The sequence below is a fragment of the Sabethes cyaneus genome, chromosome 2, assembly GCF_943734655.1.
Source record: "Sabethes cyaneus chromosome 2, idSabCyanKW18_F2, whole genome shotgun sequence".
Lineage (NCBI taxonomy): Eukaryota > Metazoa > Arthropoda > Insecta > Diptera > Culicidae > Sabethes > Sabethes cyaneus.
Window position 1 is genome coordinate 126,240,065 of NC_071354.1, and position 18,724 is coordinate 126,258,788.

Sequence of the window (18,724 nt, forward strand, 5' to 3'; positions counted from 1 at the left end):
TACAATACAATACAATACAATACAATACAATACAATACAATACAATACAATACAATACAATACAATACAATACAATACAATACAATACAATACAATACAATACAATACAATACAATACAATACAATACAATACAATACAATACAATACAATACAATACAATACAATACAATACAATACAATACAATACAATACAATACAATACAATACAATACAATACAATACAATACAATACAATACAATACAATACAATACAATACAATACAATACAATACAATACAATACAATACAATACAATACAATACAATACAATACAATACAATACAATACAATACAATACAATACAATACAATACAATACAATACAATACAATACAATACAATACAATACAATACAATACAATACAATACAATACAATACAATACAATACAATACAATACAATACAATACAATACAATACAATACAATACAATACAATACAATACAATACAATACAATACAATACAATACAATACAATACAATACAATACAATACAATACAATACAATACAATACAATACAATACAATACAATACAATACAATACAATACAATACAATACAATACAATACAATACAATACAATACAATACAATACAATACAATACAATACAATACAATACAATACAATACAATACAATACAATACAATACAATACAATACAATACAATACAATACAATACAATACAATACAATACAATACAATACAATACAATACAATACAATACAATACAATACAATACAATACAATACAATACAATACAATACAATACAATACAATACAATACAATACAATACAATACAATACAATACAATACAATACAATACAATACAATACAATACAATACAATACAATACAATACAATACAATACAATACAATACAATACAATACAATACAATACAATACAATACAATACAATACAATACAATACAATACAATACAATACAATACAATACAATACAATACAATACAATACAATACAATACAATACAATACAATACAATACAATACAATACAATACAATACAATACAATACAATACAATACAATACAATACAATACAATACAATACAATACAATACAATACAATACAATACAATACAATACAATACAATACAATACAATACAATACAATACAATACAATACAATACAATACAATACAATACAATACAATACAATACAATACAATACAATACAATACAATACAATACAATACAATACAATACAATACAATACAATACAATACAATACAATACAATACAATACAATACAATACAATACAATACAATACAATACAATACAATACAATACAATACAATACAATACAATACAATACAATACAATACAATACAATACAATACAATACAATACAATACAATACAATACAATACAATACAATACAATACAATACAATACAATACAATACAATACAATACAATACAATACAATACAATACAATACAATACAATACAATACAATACAATACAATACAATACAATACAATACAATACAATACAATACAATACAATACAATACAATACAATACAATACAATACAATACAATACAATACAATACAATACAATACAATACAATACAATACAATACAATACAATACAATACAATACAATACAATACAATACAATACAATACAATACAATACAATACAATACAATACAATACAATACAATACAATACAATACAATACAATACAATACAATACAATACAATACAATACAATACAATACAATACAATACAATACAATACAATACAATACAATACAATACAGTAGTATAGAATAAAATAGAATTCACCTTACACCAACTTTGGTCTTAAACATCAATTAACACTTTGCATCTGTTTACCTACACTAATTTTGTATACTGTGTATGTTTACCTTCACTAATTTTGTATACTGTGTATTTTGTTTGTGTTTGTTAACACTGCTGTGACGCTCGTGTGTTTATTTTTCAGCTCCGTATTCAAAGTTGTTTACAGCCTGTTTTATAGCTTTGATTGAGTGATTGAAGTGTTATTACGGCTCATAGTGGATCTCTGCTTTAATCTGTTATTGGAAAATTTGTTTTACTTCGATTTAATTTACTTAATTTGTGAACCTGAGTGCCTTTGTTTTCTGTGCCTGCATAGACCATCTCCGTGTCTGTTCTACGCGCTATATTGTTAAAGTGACATCTTTGTGCAATCACTGTAACCGGCCAGTTGCCCGACCGACCGAACAAACAAACATCATCTGCTGCTTTTTGTTTCTTCCTGCTTACACATAAGCCATGCATAAGTGCTGCTATGAGGGTACCCTGCCGATAAAAAATCTAAATCTAATAAAATGCTATTTGTGCGATAGCGTTGCACACATGAAATGCTTCGGTTGGGTTCCTGCGAATCTTGATTTCGTTAACAGTCAATCAAACTTATTATGGTTTTGTGCTGATTGCCTGAAATCGGTTGAACTACTGAAACACCAAACATCGCCTGACTTAAGTAATGCTGTGGTTTCCTCTGTGTCAAATGTTATCAGCAGCTGCATGAATGACATCAAGGATGAGCTTGCTCAAACTAATGCTTTTATAAAATCTGTATTTGATAAACTGACGTCCGCTGCAACGCCCGTGATTTCAACTAGCAATCGCACAAATAAACGTCCGAGAATTTCCTCTCCAGACGCTACACCGAAACAATCGATAATTAATAAAAAATTGTTTGGCGGCACTCGCTCAGCTGATAATGCTTCTGTTGCTGTTGAAACAGTCCCAAAGCCAGCAGAAAAATTCTGGATATAGGGTATGTTGCTACATCGTCGTAATTGCCTATTCCCGTCCTATCCAACACAAATTATTAAAAATATCAGCATTTTTATGACACACATTGCAAAACTAGTTATTCCCTAATATTTTAGTTAGTTGTCTATCATACGCAATCAATCAAAGTGAGCTGAGATCTATTTAAATACTTTTTATCATTAAAGAAGTCCTTCCAGCCAAATTTCCTACGTTTTTTCGTGCGACGAAGAAGACAATGTCGACTAATCGTTTTAATTTCCGTCATTCATAAATGAAAATAACTTACGCAAGGCATTGTCGTTATTCTACAGCCAGACTGCAGAAATGCCTGACCTGCAGAAATTTTGTAGAATAACATTTGTCATGCCGTCCTACACAAATACATGCGCGTTAGCTTCGTAAACATTGTTGTGATTTTTAGTTCGGACGATGAAAAATTTTGTTGGACGGATTTTAAAACGGTACGACGAATTTTAGTAATGAAGTCAGTTGCGTAATTTCAATAATATGCTTTAATAGTCGCTTTTCAGTGATTTCAAAGTTCACGGATCGGAAGGTAAGTGTGTTTTAGTCAAATCAGTACAAGAACTTTTGGAGTATTCACTAAATCCATCCAGCAAATGATGAAAATTAGAATGGCTTTCCTTATTACGACGGGAATTAGAAAAAGACCCTACCTCTCGCGCATTGCCCCGTTCGTCACCGAGACAGAAATAGCTACACTTGTTGAAACGTGCATGCCGGGCACTCAACCGATTGTTAAAAAACTCATTAAAAAAGATGCTGATTTGAAGTCGTATGCGTTCGTGTCATTCAAAGTCGGCGTTGATTTGAATTTGAAGGAGCTTTCACTGAACCCGTCTACATGGCCAACAGGAGTTTATTTTCGTGCTTTCGAGGAGCGCAGTAGTGGGTCCCGGGATTTTTGGCTTCCCAGTGCAACCGAACTTGCACGAATCGATCGATCAACACCTGCTCAGTCATCTGTAGCCCCACGTCAGCCAGTTTAAACTTGATTAGTCATCCATCGGTTGACTGTGGGGGCCACCGGGCCCTCAATCCAGTTAAGTTAATGCCTTCTATGAATTTGCAAAAAGATCATTTTGTTTCCTTCTGCCATAGCTCATCATTCGGAGACACTGCTGCGCGTATTAATTTGCCCCCGACGAGTGTTCCTGCCTCGGAGCCTGTTCTATTGTTCTACCAAAATACAATAGGCCTTCGTAGTAAAATCATCGAGTTCAGTCTGGCTGTGTCGGATTCACCATACGATTGCATCGTTCTTACTGAAACATGGCTTGATTCACAAATCACCTCTAATCAGCTGTTCGGGGAGGACTATACTGTCTTTCGTGCTGATCGCAGCCCAGCCAATAGTAGCAAGTCGTGCGGCGGTGGAGTGCTCATTGCAGTTCGACGTTGTTTTTCGTCTGCTGTGTTATTCGATGTTACTGATGTTTCACTTGAGCAATTGTGGGTCACTGTCTCTACTGGAAATACAAAATTAGCGATTGGTGTCATCTACGTTCCACCTAATTTACGCAATGAAGTAGAGGTAATCGATCGGCATATCTCGTCAATTGCTAGAGTCAATGAGGCTCTCAACCAGCATGATGATCTACTGCTGTTTGGCGATTACAAGCGCGCTGGCCTGTCTTGGAAGTTGCATGCAAGCAACAAATACTTAGTCGTCGATGACCAGTCTTCCAGTATAAATAATGGCAGTTCCTGTCTTTTAGATGGCGTTGCATTGAATGGTCTTTACCAGATCAATCCGGTGCACAATCACAATGGTCGGCTCTTGGACCTTATTTTCGCTAACCAGTCAGCACTGGTAGCCTGTACAGTAACTAATGCATTTGACGAGCTTAGCAATATTGACCCTCACCACCCTCCAGTTGTGGTTAGATATGACAAGCCTGTCGGTGCTTTGTTTTTTGACGAATTCGATCCCAATGCACTTGACTTCCGACGAGGCGATTTCGATGCAATTGAAGCGGCTCTTTATAATACTGATTGGTCCTTTTTGGCTGAGAGCTCTTCTGTCGATGATGCAGTTGCTGGTTTCACTAGCACTATTCAAGAGTTAATGTTACAACATATCCCTCGAGTTCGTCCGCGCCGCAAACCCGCTTGGGGGAACCGGGAATTGAGCCATCTTAAACGTCGTAAAAATGCCTGCCTGCGTGCTTACCACACATCTAGAAGTGCGCGGAATCGTTATTTGTTCAAGTTGGCTTGTAAGAAATACAAAACCCTGAACAAAAATCTTTATCGCAACTACGTGCGCAATATTGAGCGTAACCTCCGCGGCAGCCCGAAGAATTTTTGGCGATTTGTTAATAGCAAACGGAAGGAAGATGGTTTGCCATCTACAATGTTTATGAATGATGAATCAGCCTCTACCACCGATAGCAAATGTGCTATGTTTGCTAAATATTTTATGAGTGTGTTCAACTCTGATTCAATTTCATTAGATAGTGTAGCCGAGGCTTTGTCTTTCGTTCCAAGAGATGAAATTTCAATTGAATCTTTCTTGGTTACTGCTGAAAACGTAGCTTATGCAATGCGAAGTACAAAACAATCTTACTGCCCGGGACCTGATGGTATTCCTGCGGCTTTACTGAAAAAATGCTGCGACGCTCTGAAATCTCCAATAGCCATTATTTTCAACCTCTCTTTACAATGGCACATATTTCCTGAATGCTGGAAATCATCGTTTATGTTCCCTGTGTTCAAGAAAGGTGATAAGCATCGTGTGGAGCACTACCGTGGAATCACTTCATTGTGTGCTTGCTCCAAGATATTTGAAGCCACAGTCTATGACCATCTATTGTTTCATGTGAAGTCCTACATCTCCACTTCACAACATGGATTTTATCCTGGCCGATCAGTCTCAACCAACTTACTGGAGTTTACCTCGCTTTGTCTGCGTACAATGGAACAGGGCAATCAGATTGATGCCATTTACACTGATTTGAAAGCGGCTTTCGATCGAGTCAATCATGATATTTTGCTTGCAAAACTCGACAAATGAGGAGTGTCAACTAATTTGCTTTCATGGCTTAACTCATATCTACGCAATCGTAAAATCGCTATTAAATTGGGTCCCAGTCAATCGAGATGGTTCCAGAATGGCTCTGGAGTTCCACAAGGTAGCATTTTAGGACCTTTGCTATTCTCGCTGTTCGTGAACGACGTCACTCGACTGTTGCCTCCTGGAACAAGACTGTGCTACGCTGATGATCTGAAAATTTATCTGCCAATTGAAACCACCACAGATTGTTTGCAGCTTCAGAAATTGATCGATTTGTTTGTGGAATGTACCGTTATTAGCTTCACTCGTAAAAAACAGCCTCTAGTGTTCGATTACTGCATCAATGGAACATCTCTACAGCGGAGTAACAACGTCACGGATCTAGGCGTTGTGCTATATAGCCAGATGTCGTTCAGACAACATTACACCTTTATTATTAACAAAGCGTATCGGCTGCTTGGTACTATCTTCCGAATCGGTAGAGATTTTTCGGATCCGGGCACACTACGTACTCTGCACTGCTCCTTAGTCCGTTCCGTTCTTGAGACTAGCTGTGCTGTTTGGGATCCTTATTATAATTATTGGATACTTCGCATTGAACGAATACAAAAACACTTCATACGTAAGATCTGCGGCAGGCTACCCTGGAGAAACCCTGATGCTCTTCCGCCATATGAGGATCTTTGTCTGCTAGTTGGGATTGCACCTCTTGAGCAACGACGGAAGGATATCATCGCCAAGACTGCTCATAAGATCCTGTTGGGTGCTCTTGACTGCCCTGCTGTTCTGTCGCAGCTTCAGCTATACTGTCCCCTTCGGCCTCAAAGGAACCAACAGTTCCTACGCGTCGATTCACACCGTACTAACTATGGACTTCATGAACCAGTTCGTCGTATGGCTTTGGAGTACAATCGTCGCGGAAATAGCATGGACTTTTAGCTACTTTTATGGTGCAGTTTTTAAAATGTTGGTTTGTGTATTTAAATTATTTCACTGATTTTGTACTATGTATGTTTATTGTATATCGATGTAAAAGACACTGGGTTTTTGTGCCACTTTGAGTAAGAGTATGTAACTTACTCAAGGTGGCTTTTCCCAGTCCAATATAATTTCATTAAGACGTAAAGTCGGATGAATTCAATTCAATAAATAATAATAATAATAATAAATAATAATACCCACGCATAGGTGACATAATCTAAATCTCCCATAAAAACTGTAAAATTGCTCTGGCTAATTTAGTTCGGAAACAGACACTGAGGAAGCGAAATACGTATCTGTCAAGAATAAATGTACACAGCAAAATTAAATTGGATAAGTTTTCTTTTTATTTAATTCCAAGTTTTTTTGCCAAGTATAGTGGGTGCCAATGAGGTCCTCCCTCTCCCTATTGTTGCAAACATTGTAATGGAGAAACTTAGTCGGAAAAGAAGAGGAGATCAATATTGTTCTATAAGAGTTCAATCAATTATCTAAAATTTACCTTGGAAAAAGAGGTAGAGTTGAGCATAAGATTTCTAGACCTGAATCTAACCAGAGAAAATCAACAAAATAGAAAAATCGTGGCATCCCAATCAGAAGGACGTACGATACCTTGATTTCAACTCCGAGAGTCACTATAGGTACGCACAAAGTCAACATAGTAACCGAACTGTTTGACCGTAAACCAACCTTGAAATGCGGTCAAGCATATAATTAATATATTTAACACCAACACGGCGTTGTGGAAGGCACCCGCTACCGTTCATTAGATAAGTTTTTACCGTATCACTCCAAGCAGTTATATAGGTTTTTTAGTTTGAGAGCGAAACCGCGTGCCAGTACGCCAGCCGGCACTTACTAGAGCACGGAAAGAGAACGGAGCTCGAGCGTCCTGACAACTCAGTCAGGTACACCGAATATGAACGAATGAGAAAGAAAGCAAAGAACGAAATCATGCAAGCCGTCATGCGGTCCATCGTTAGTACCGTGCTCGTTGGTGCCTAAACGAGGGTATAAGCACTTCGATCGGGTTTTCGTGTTGTCGGGGAGCGTGCCAGTATGTAGCAACGCCAGTGCGTTCTATTATCGAAAGCACCCAGTGCCGTGCGTATGTGAACGGGTGGCAACCGTGTCGCACCGGACGGTGTTTATAACAAGTCTGGTCCCAATCTCGCCGCTTCCCTTTTAAAAGGTCTGATTCCGATGATATCGACGTCCTCCGCAAAACCAAGAAGCATGTGAGATTTCGTGATGATAGTTCCATTTCTTTCTACGTTTGCCCTTCGTAATGCACCTACCAAGGCAATGTTGAATAGCAGGTTTTTTTTTCTTTTTTTTTTCTTTTCCATGTGTGGACTCATTACTGCGACCAGTATAGTTGATCTATTGTAATATCGGCCGGGTGTTTGCTGTATGACCTGCACTGCATTTCTTTTAGTTAAAGCTGAATAGCAGGTTAGAGAGTGCACCCCTTGCTTCAGTCCATCCAACGTCACAAAATCAGCGGAGGTCTCACCCGCTTTTTAACGCATGATTTGGATCCATCCAGCGTCGCACGAATCAGCGTAAATAGTTTCGTCGGAAAATCATGTCTAGCAACTGACGCAGGGTAAACATCTGATCCGTCGTGGAGCGACCCTCACGAAAACCAGCTTGGTACTCGCCGACGAAGGACTCCGCTAACGGTCTCAGTCTGCAGAACAGGATACGGGAAAGCACCTTGTAGGCAGAATTGAGCAATGTAATTCCTCGATAGTTTTTACACACCAGTCGATGTCCCTTTATGAAAATTGAGCAAATGAGGCCATCCAACCACTCCTCCGGCATTTGCTCTTCCTCCCAGATCCTGACAATGATCCGGTGGATTGCTTCCTACAGCCGCTCGCTCCTCGCTTTTGGGAGTTCAGCCGGGATACCGTCCTTCCCAGCAGCCTTACCGTTTTTCAGCTCACTGATTGCTTTTTGAACCTCCTCTGGTGTTGGTGGCTCCACAGCTTGACCGTCACTTACAATTCCTATTCTGTCCCTGCTGATCTCCACATTTACCTCTCCATTCAACAGTGTCTGGAAGTGCTTCTTCCTCCTGGCCGCTACAACCGCTTTGTCGGTAAGTAGGTTGCCAGCACTATCATTGCACATCATAGGCATGGCAAAATTCCTGCATCTCACCGTTTTATAGAACCTCCGTGTGTCGTTGCTGGTGTATCGCTCCTTTGCGCCGGCGAGCACGTGCTCCTCATACTTGCGTTTCTTTATACGATGGATTCTTTTTTCCGCAACTCTAGTCTCTCTGTAACTCTCTCTGTTTTGACGTTTTGCCGCAGTGAGCATGCGACTCCTGGTCTGGTTCTTTTCATCTGTCACTGTCTGGCATTCGGCATCAAACCAGCTCTCGCAGCTGTTTCGATGACACCATGGATGTTCCTCCATAGCCCATTTATATCTTCTCCTTCTACCTGCTGTTCTGCGATTCGTTGGTCAAGCTTCCTGGCGTACTCCACTGCTACGCCGTCTGCCGTTAACCGCTGGATGTTGAAACGCAGCGTCCTCTCAGTGCGAACTTTCGCCGTGTTCGACAGCCTTGCGCGAATCTTACTCACTACGAGATAGTGGTCTGAGTCGATATTTAGTCCCCGAAAAGACCGTACATCGATAACATCCGAAAATATGGCTAGCTGGCTTAGCTGTTTTTTTAATCTCCTTGTGGCTTAGCTGTTTTTTTTTAATCTCCTTGTTAATTGCAAATTAATTAGTGTTTACACGGATTTATTTGTATTTTTTGCGATCTGGCCTGTGGCCTAGTAAATTTGGGCTGAAATAATAGTGTTATATTTGTTCGGCGCTACCAGTTTCCAACAGGATTGAGCGATATTCTGAGTGAATTTCTAGTTCGTGCAAAACAAAGCTGGCGGTGCCAGCGGTCACCAGTAGGGCATTCGAACAATACCTATCTGAGTGATGACGTCTGTGATATGCTGTGCTTGCACCTCGAAGATAACAAACGAGAATGATCGTGTATATTGCTTCGGATGTGACAGAATATTGCACGTAAAGTGCTCGGATTTAAAGTATTCGGCTATTACTGCGCTTAACGAGAATGTTTCACTGAAATTTATTTGCTTCAGTTGCCGTAAGAAACAACTCAGCTTGAGGGATATTCAAACTAAGTGCAATGAAATGCTCGACGTCCTGAATAGTTTCCATGGATTAAACAATAATTTTACTCGACAATTTTCTGCTAGCATTCTGCAAGAAACATCGAATCTGCTTGAGAGCAAATTAAAACTCTTTGAACGCAGAATCATTGATCAGCTTACCGACAGTGTGAATACAATTCTCAAAAATGCTATTGTTACAACTGACGAAACTAACGATAAACCGTCGCAACGCTCGTATGCTTCCGTTGCTCGCTCACAGTTAAACAGTCCCTCGACGTCATCGAAACGAAAAGCTGATTGCACACCCGCTTCTGACCAGCCGAATAAGAAAAAACCAAATCACGGATCTACCACATCTACACACATCGAAGGAGGTTTGCTCCGCTCAGGTAAACGTCGCATCGTCAGCGCAGCCGATCTAGAAAAACAGTTGAATAATAATGAATCAGATCTGCAAGAGTGCCCAGTTTCGCTTGCCACTAAACCTAAACTTGTTGCTAAAATTGAACAATCAGTGCGCATTAAACCAAAAGCGACTCAGAACGTGGAGACTACTCGACGTGATATTTTTGATAAACTCGATCCAGTTTCACTTGCGATAAAGGAGGTTTACTTCAAACCAAATGGCGACGCGGTACTCACTTGCAATTCACCAGCCTCGTCTGCGAAACTCTTAAAAATTGCTAATAAATCATTTGGCGATTGTTATGATTCTGAAATGCAAAAAGCATTAAAACCGAGGATAAAAATTTTTGGTTACACTGAAAAAACTGATGAAACGGATTTAGTAACTAAACTGCGGAAACAAAATGATCTGCCGAACGAAGCCGAACTAAAAGTAATTCGATCAAATTCAGGTTCTGTCATTATCGAGACGGACACCAAAACGTTCCACAAGCTGATTAATTTGCGTCGTGTTAACATCGGTTGGGAGAAATGCAGTGTTCGAGAATATATTGATGTGCTTCGCTGCTATCGTTGTTCTGAATACGGCCACATTGCTTCCTCATGTTCAAAGCCAATATGCTGCCCTAAATGCGCTGAGGAGCATGAACGAAAAGACTGTTCCTCCGTTTTTGATAAATGTGTCAATTGCAATATTGCAAATTTAGCAAAATCGGAAAATAACGAAGTGCTGCTTAACATTAACCACCCTACCTGGAGCTCACAATGTCCGATTCACCAGCTAAGAATAAAAAAGAAGCGACAACTTATTGATTACTCATCGTAGCAACGAGCACTTAATTGTCCAGTGCAAGCCACAATCAATCGATGTACGTCCACTTCCCAGCCTGAAATCGGCCTTACTCTCGAGGGTGTTAACGGATTACTAGAGTCAGTGACAACTCCCTCTGTCAGGTAAAAATGCTTACAGTATATGTCCTGTTGAAGTTAGGAAAGATACCGTACCCGTTGTCAAAATCTTCGATTTCCAGTTTGGCTACTGTTCTCGATTGGATTTAAGGCAAAGAAGATGCGCCTTCGATAGCGCCAAACTAAAATATCACACGCGTGAGACGGTTCAGTTTTCGGAACGCGAAAGTCTAAAACTGCCGGCTTAGAGAAATAACTGCACTTTATTTTTAGAGAAAACTTTAACTTGAACTTCTAACAACTTTATTGCTCTTCTAGTTAACACCGAGTTAAGTAGAACGATGCGAATGGATCAAAGATTTGATTCTCACTGATACTGGCCCAGCAGACTGGACGCTGCTGTGGCTTAGTGTGGTGAATATAGCGCACGATCAAAGCCGATCGGTTGCTGCTTGTACGATATTATGCCCTACGCTGATAAGAGCGATCGTTTAATACGAGAGATATACATTGAGTATTTTTGTGGATTACATCAGTGTTATCAGTTTTGCTTGAGTAGACCGTTTATAAACATGCCGGCCGCCTTGAAACCAGAGGGGTTTCAATTTTCTAATGCTCTATACAATTTTGATTGATTTGATTCTACTGTACAAATCGATTCTTCTTATTTATGTAATATGATTGTTTTGAATTCATTATGCACTTTGAGTGCACTTGCACTTTCTGGAACAGCTGCTACGTGAGAATTGAGATCGATGACACCGAGCCCTCTCGGTAGATCTAATCGTTGCTAATGAGGTTGCTTACACCGAGCCCTCTCGGTAGTTCTCTCCTGCGATATACAGATGCAGATGCTTACTCTGGTTCTTTCGGATAATGATGGTGATGATGTGGTAAACTTCGAAATATGAATGGCTGCGAATGCACTGGATAGCGCATGACTTCTTCCTTCATTGATACGGCTTGGTTCGTTGTACTTAACGTCATGGTGATGCAGTCGATGGTTTCCTCGGGATGAGATGGATGTAGTAAACAGAAGAATTTTGTCGTAAACTGGAACAACTTACCCCACAGGGCTTTTACGGCGCCTGTCAATTGGTTCACGATGAGGGATGCCTTGAGGTAATGTAGATTTCTCGAGGATGAATATAAACTTCTTGACGAGTCGCAGACGTAGACTGACGGGTAGGGATGATCAGACCCGACGCCAACCAACTGTCCGAGACCGATTGTGTGAGATGTCATAGTTGCACTTTGAGGACTTCTTGAAAATGTTGAACTTGATACTGTCGATGAGATGATGTGATTAGCTGGTTTCGTAACATAGCAAAAACCTTCACAGTTGATGCAGACGCCTTATGCGCCGAGATTGATACAGCCTAGCCACCAAACGATTTCCTTCACCAAGACTGACATGCATGCATAAAACGAGACGGATTCGGGCTTCTTCATGAATAGTAGATTGCGGATTGTGTAGAGTGGATGACTTCAGATGACGATTCAGATGGCCCGGATGACCAGGGCCAGGATACCTTAACTGGGCTGCGGAGGCACTCACTAGGGAGCCCTCCGCACCGATGCAGCAGTGGGTTTAATTCCCATCTGCCGAGACTTGCTGAGCGTTGTCCCGAATTGGGAGGACGCATATCTTAGAAATTCCCCTGTCGAAGTATCCATCTTTTGTACGTACGGTGACAACCCTGATGTTGCCGTCTGAGCCGTGATAAACCTTGACGACTCGAGCCAGATTCCATCGTAGTGGAGGTGAATTTTCATCTTTCAGCAGGACCATTGTTCCTACTGTCACGTTGTCTCGCTGCTTGGTCCATTTAGTCCGATTATGAAGATCTGATAGATATTGCGTGGACCACTTTTTCCATAGTTGCTGAGTGAAGTATTGGGCACGTTGCCACATAGATAGCCGATTAACGGGTACATCTTGAAGATCTGGTTCCGGGATTGCTGTCATGGGACGCTGCGCCAAGAAGTGTCCAGGCGTGAGAGCTTGGAAATCATTTGGGTCACTGCTAAGTGGTGTCATCGGACGAGAGTTAAGGATTGCTTCAATCTGAGCAAGAGCTGTCTGCATTTCATCGATGTTTAGCGTTCGGAGTCTAACGATTTCACCTGTGCCTCCCACAGACCACCAAAGTTCGGAGTGCGAGGAGGAATGAAACGGAACTCAATGCTGTCATTTCCGGCATCCCTGACAACAGCATCTTGGAAGTGCTGACTTAGAAATAAGCGATGTAGTTCAGATAGTTCCCACTTAGCACCGACAAATGTTGTAGCGTTATCACACATGATTAGATTTGGTTTTCCGCGTCGCGCGGTAAAACGCCTCAGAGCAGCCAGGAACGCTTGAGTTGTTAGATCTGCTACGAGTTCTAAGTGAACCGCTTTCACCGCCAGACAAACGAATATCGCTACATAGCACTTTACTGGTCTGGTCCGACGGTTAGGATAGGATATAAGGAAGGGACCACAATAGTCTACTCCCATTTTTGAGAACGGTGATGATGGCGTTACTCGCTCGGACGGAAGATCTGCCATTAGTTGATCTACGACCTTAGGTTTATTCTTGAAGCATGAGACACATTCATGTATAACCCTTTTAGCCAAACTGTGGATAGCAGTTGGCCAAAACTTCTCTCGAACTGATGCAATCAGCAGTTGCTGGCCGGCGTGAAATAGTCGCAGATGATAATGTCGCATAACCAAAATTGCGAGCGGGTGATGGTGGTTTAAGATGAATGGATGTTTTCTAGACTCAGTAACTGGGGCGTGAGATAACCGGCCGCCAACGCACATTATACCATTAACGGAAAGCTGAGGACGTAGACTTTTGATAGAAGAGCTTTCTTGAACATGACCTTGCCTCGTCAAGCTGAGTAGTTCTGCCGAAAAACACTCTTACTGAGATAAGTGGACTAGTAGAAGTGTTGCTTGTTCTAATTCCACGTGTGTAATGCGTCCATCTCTTCTAGATTGTCTGTTGCTAGGTTGCGAATTATGCTTGAAACGTATGAGTAGTGCGACCAGTCTGATGAGTTCTGAGTATGTCGATCTAAGTCCAAAAATTTCGCTAGGTGGAGTAGCTTGAGCGGGGAAAGCTGGCGATGGTCGTTCTTCCAGGAGAGATGGTTCGAACGATTCTGGAATGGCTTCTTCTGGTCGCGGCCAATATTCTTGATTCTGAGCCAACCATCGTGGACCTTGGAACCAAAGAGGTTGATATTGTAATTCAGCTGGAGACATTCCCCTGGAAATCAAATCTGCCGGGTTCTCAATGCCGGGGACGTGGTTCCAAGCGCCACCTTTGGTGATGTGTTGTATCTCCGACACACGATTAGCGACAAAAACTTGCCATCTTGACGGTTGCGATGCCAGCCAGTGTTTGACGATCATGGAATCGGTCCAAAAGAATGTTGATTTGATCGTAACGTTAGAGGAAAACTTCTCGTACAGATGACTAAGCAGCAAGGCGGATGATAGTTCTAACCGAGGAATTGTTACCTTCTTCTTCTTGGCTTTCAGATTCTCTAGCGGTGCTATTCTCGACTTCGACGTGATGAGACGTACTGACACAGTCCCATCCGATGCGGTACAACGCAGATATAGACATGCTCCGTAGGCCACCTCTGAAGCATCGCAAAACCCGTGTAGCTGAATTTCCGAACAATCGTTAGTAAAGCCGATCCAACGAGGAACTGACAGCGACTCAAGGGCCATTAAATTTTGTTTATACTCCTTCCAAATTGTTTGCAATGTTTCATCCAATGGTTCATCCCAACCGCATTTCAACTGCCACAACTGTTGAATGATTATTTTCGCCTGTACTACTACCGGTCCCACCAAGCCTAGCGGGTCAAATAAGCATGCTGCGTCTGAGTGGATGCTTCGCTTTGTGATGGCTGATGCATTCGACCGCCATTGTGGAAAGCAGAAATAGAAACTGTCCAAATTGGTATCCCAACGGAGTCCCAAAGTCTTCACGGTAGAGCTAGAGGAGTCCAGCTCCAGGGTGGCTCGATCATCTCTTAGATGTTTAGGAAGCTTAGTAAGTAGCTGTGTGCAATTAGAATTCCACTTTCTAAGGATAAAACCAGCTGAATTGGTAATCTCAATTACCTCTGACATGAGTCGATTAGCTTCTTCGATACTGTCTGCTCCGGACAGCATATCGTCGACATAGAAGTCCTTTTGAATTACCTTGGCAGCTAGAAGGTGCGTCGATTGGCAACCTTTCCCTAGCGTTGAGAGACATTTTGTCGCGAGATACGGCGCAGATGCAGTGCCGTAGGTAACGGTTGTGAGCTCAAATGACTTCACTGGATCTTCGGAAGAATCTCTCCAGAGAATTCGCTGCAAATGCCTATCAGAAGGTTGAACTTGTACCATTCGATACATTTTTGCAACGTCCGCGACAAGAGCAAAGCGATGCAAACGAAAACGGGTGATGATTGAAAACAGGTCATCCTGAACCACTGGGCCTACCATTAACGCATCAACGCATTAACCATAACATTTAGGGAGACTCCAGTCGATGTGCGACACGACCCGTCGAAAACAACACGAAGTTTTGTCGTTGTGCTGTCTGGCTTCAACACGGCATGATGAGGCATGTAGTAAATGGGCTCCTGATAAGGATCGTCGCGTGCTTCCTTCATATGACCCATCAGCTGATACTCGTGAATAAACTCCTTGTACATCGCCTTCAGCTCAGGATTCGCATCTAACCTTTTCTCCAGGCTCGAGAACCGTTTCAGTGCAATAGCTTTCGATTCTCCTAATTTCTGAATCACATTCTCCTTTTTAGGCAAACTTACGACGAATCTACCTTCAGCGTCACGCACGGTAGTTCGCTCGAACAGTTCTTCACATGCGGTCTCTTCCAAGGAAAGAGTACTGGTCACATAACAGGTCTCCAATTCCCAAAACTTGGCGATCAACTCTTGAAGATCCACGGTTGAACTAACGAAGGTCGATGTCCGCGGAGAAACTTGCTTAGGAACTCGTCCTGATATCACCCAACCGAATACGGTTTCTTGGAGAGTTGGGCCGTCTTTACTCAACCTTGTCTTCCCGGCAGAGAGCAAGTCAAAGTATATTTCAGCTCCAATGATCATATCGACTGGTCCGGGTTTTCCGATCCGCCAATACCATTTCTTGGGGAAGGTGATCAGGATCGATCTCAACTGAGCTTATCGGTATAGCGTTGGTAATCTTTGGTAAAACGTAGAACTTCATACTTTCCGCAAACGATGAAATTGAGGGATGACGTGGCTGGATGTTTGCTTCAACGCACTTAGTAGCTGAAGTGCTACCATTGCCGATGCCTTGTACTTGCAAGAATGCGGGTGATTCCCGGAGCTTTAGTCTCTTCGAAAATTTACTGGTCATGTAACAGAGTTCGGAACACGAATCCAGCAAAGTTCTAGCGAACGAAATATTGCCAAATTGATCTTCCACCCGCACAATGGCAGTGGAGATGAGAACTTGACATGACGGAACTTGAGCGACGGCTTCAAGAGTAATTGTTGTGTGATGTTCTGTGGTGTTTCCTGGGTGAGTGTTAAGAGGGGTTGTGCTTACAGCTGGATATGATGTAGTGGCTTTTTGTTCTGTTGGTGTTTGAGTGAGTGTGGTTTGTGTCTGACCGTGTGGCTTGTGTTGCGGTTGTTGTGGTTGTGGGCCTGCTGTCTGTGGTCTACCTTGCGCTTTTGGAACGAATGGTTTTGTTGCACTAGACACGCTTACTCCGTTTTCGTGATGTAGGAGGGTGTGATGGTTTCTGCCGCATCGTATACAGGAACCTCGGGAACAATTCTCAGCAAAATGTCCAGCGGACAAGCAATTTCGACACAACCGTTTCTTATTCACCTCCTCCATACGTTGATTCAATAACATGGACTTGAATTTGTTGCATTGGAACACCAAATGGAACGAATCGCCACAGAACAAACATCGTCTCGACGACTGAACAGCAGTATGTGTCACAGACAGCCGTGGACGCCTTGACTCATCTGTACTAGATTTGCTTGGAGCAATCGACTGCAACACTGTGCATTGATCCCGAAGAAATTCAATCAGGATCTCGTATTTAGGGGCTTCCTTTGAGTTATGATGACTCTCCCAGTGCCGCAGCGTGGTTGAGTCCAAACGTGTATACACCATGTGAGCCAAAATCGTCGACCAGTTCGAAAAATCTTCCCCAATTTTAGCTAACATTTGTAAATTCCTGTCAAATTCATTGATCAGGAAGCATAGAGCGTCGTAACTTTCCTTTCGCATGGGCTCAATTGCAAAGAGAGCATCCAGATGCGCCTTCACAATCAGTTTTTTGTTTTCAAATCGTTTTTCCCACATAAGCCACTTCGTAGTTATCCGCCGAAAGTGCAACTGAATTAATCTCTTGAAGAGCATCACCGGAGACTGACGATCGTAGATACGTGAACTTATCGATAGCATCAAGTTGACGATTATTGTGTATTAAACTCCGATACGTATCTCGAAAGGTAACCCAATCCTTTACCTTGCCGCTGAATGTCGGAAGTTTAATATCGGGCAGCTTTACCTTAGAGAAACACGGTTGCGCTGCAGCTGATGTGACGTCATTGGTAGCCCGCACAGTATTTGTATCTGCACTGGATCGCAAGGCCAGGAGAGATGTTTTAATTTCATAGTACTCCTCCTCTACAACCCGAATGGCTTCATCGTATTCTTCCTCTCGCTGGGCCGCTAGTGCTTCCAAACGCTCCGCTCGTTGTTCCGCAGATTCTTTGGTGTCAGGCTTCTCGTCCTCGTCGTCGATAGCCATTTCGATTTTACGTCGGACGGTATAAAACTTCCGCATTGCATTCTCCAGCGTTTCCAAACGAACGTCGATCTGTTTTTCATGCACTTCTTTGCGAAAACCTTGGACGAATTTCGCTATGGTTTTGATAGATGACCGCAACTGCCGCTCATTCTTCTTGAGATCTTTTATATCTTCCATTTTCGCTTAAAAAGAGTCCACCTATTCACTGATTTGCAATGCTGCTGATCACTGTCACTTTATGAATGATAGGAGAGTATATTGAAAGTTAGTCAGTTTATTTTTATTGTTCGCACCCTTGAATATATAGTCACTTGGTTATCTAGCAGCACTGCAAACCGTTCGAATGTATCACTTATCACTTTATCAGCCTTCAGTAAATCAGCACAGCACTGGTAGATGAATTGACCGACCGACTCGACGATTAACCGATTCGCGTTCGCGCTAGCTGTATTGACCAACTGTGGGGGATTGACAGCAGCAGTGGACCCGACAACTTCGAAATTACCGACAAAGCCAGACAATCATGCAATGAAAGGAATATCAAACCAACTCAAACCCAAAATATTCAAAGGAAATACGC

The 18,724-nt window shown here is 41.5% G+C and overlaps 3 protein-coding genes across 3 annotated transcripts; all 3 read right to left on the bottom strand.

The window, feature by feature from the left end:
* Nucleotides 1–13,424: 13,424 nt before the first annotated feature.
* On the bottom strand, nucleotides 13,425–14,135 carry LOC128735963 (uncharacterized). Its single transcript, XM_053830447.1, has one exon. The coding sequence runs from the start codon at nucleotides 14,133–14,135 to the stop codon at nucleotides 13,425–13,427; it is 711 nt and encodes a 236-aa protein (XP_053686422.1).
* Nucleotides 14,136–14,237: 102 nt separating this feature from the next.
* LOC128735964 (uncharacterized) lies at nucleotides 14,238–15,734 on the bottom strand. Its single transcript, XM_053830448.1, has one exon. The coding sequence runs from the start codon at nucleotides 15,732–15,734 to the stop codon at nucleotides 14,238–14,240; it is 1,497 nt and encodes a 498-aa protein (XP_053686423.1).
* Nucleotides 15,735–15,823: 89 nt separating this feature from the next.
* On the bottom strand, nucleotides 15,824–18,321 carry LOC128735965 (uncharacterized). Its single transcript, XM_053830449.1, has 3 exons — nucleotides 17,860–18,321; nucleotides 16,577–17,759; nucleotides 15,824–16,527 (listed from the first exon to the last, which is right to left on the bottom strand). The coding sequence occupies exons 1-3, from the start codon at nucleotides 18,319–18,321 to the stop codon at nucleotides 15,824–15,826; spliced, it is 2,349 nt and encodes a 782-aa protein (XP_053686424.1).
* Between the last annotated feature and the right edge of the window lie 403 nt (nucleotides 18,322–18,724).

Excerpts from the sequence above, each read along its gene's own strand:
- LOC128735963 (XM_053830447.1), bottom strand. The coding sequence starts at position 14,135 with ATGTGCGTTGGCGGCCGGTTATCTCACGCCCCAGTTACTGAGTCTAGA.
- LOC128735964 (XM_053830448.1), bottom strand. The coding sequence starts at position 15,734 with ATGTATCGAATGGTACAAGTTCAACCTTCTGATAGGCATTTGCAGCGA.
- LOC128735965 (XM_053830449.1), bottom strand. The coding sequence starts at position 18,321 with ATGGAAGATATAAAAGATCTCAAGAAGAATGAGCGGCAGTTGCGGTCA. Across the intron at positions 17,760-17,859 it reads TTCCGACATTCAGCGGCAAG|TCTCCGGTGATGCTCTTCAA; the intron begins GTAAAGGATTGG and ends TACGATCGTCAG. Across the intron at positions 16,528-16,576 it reads AATTTCATCGTTTGCGGAAA|CTCAGTTGAGATCGATCCTG; the intron begins GTATGAAGTTCT and ends TATACCGATAAG.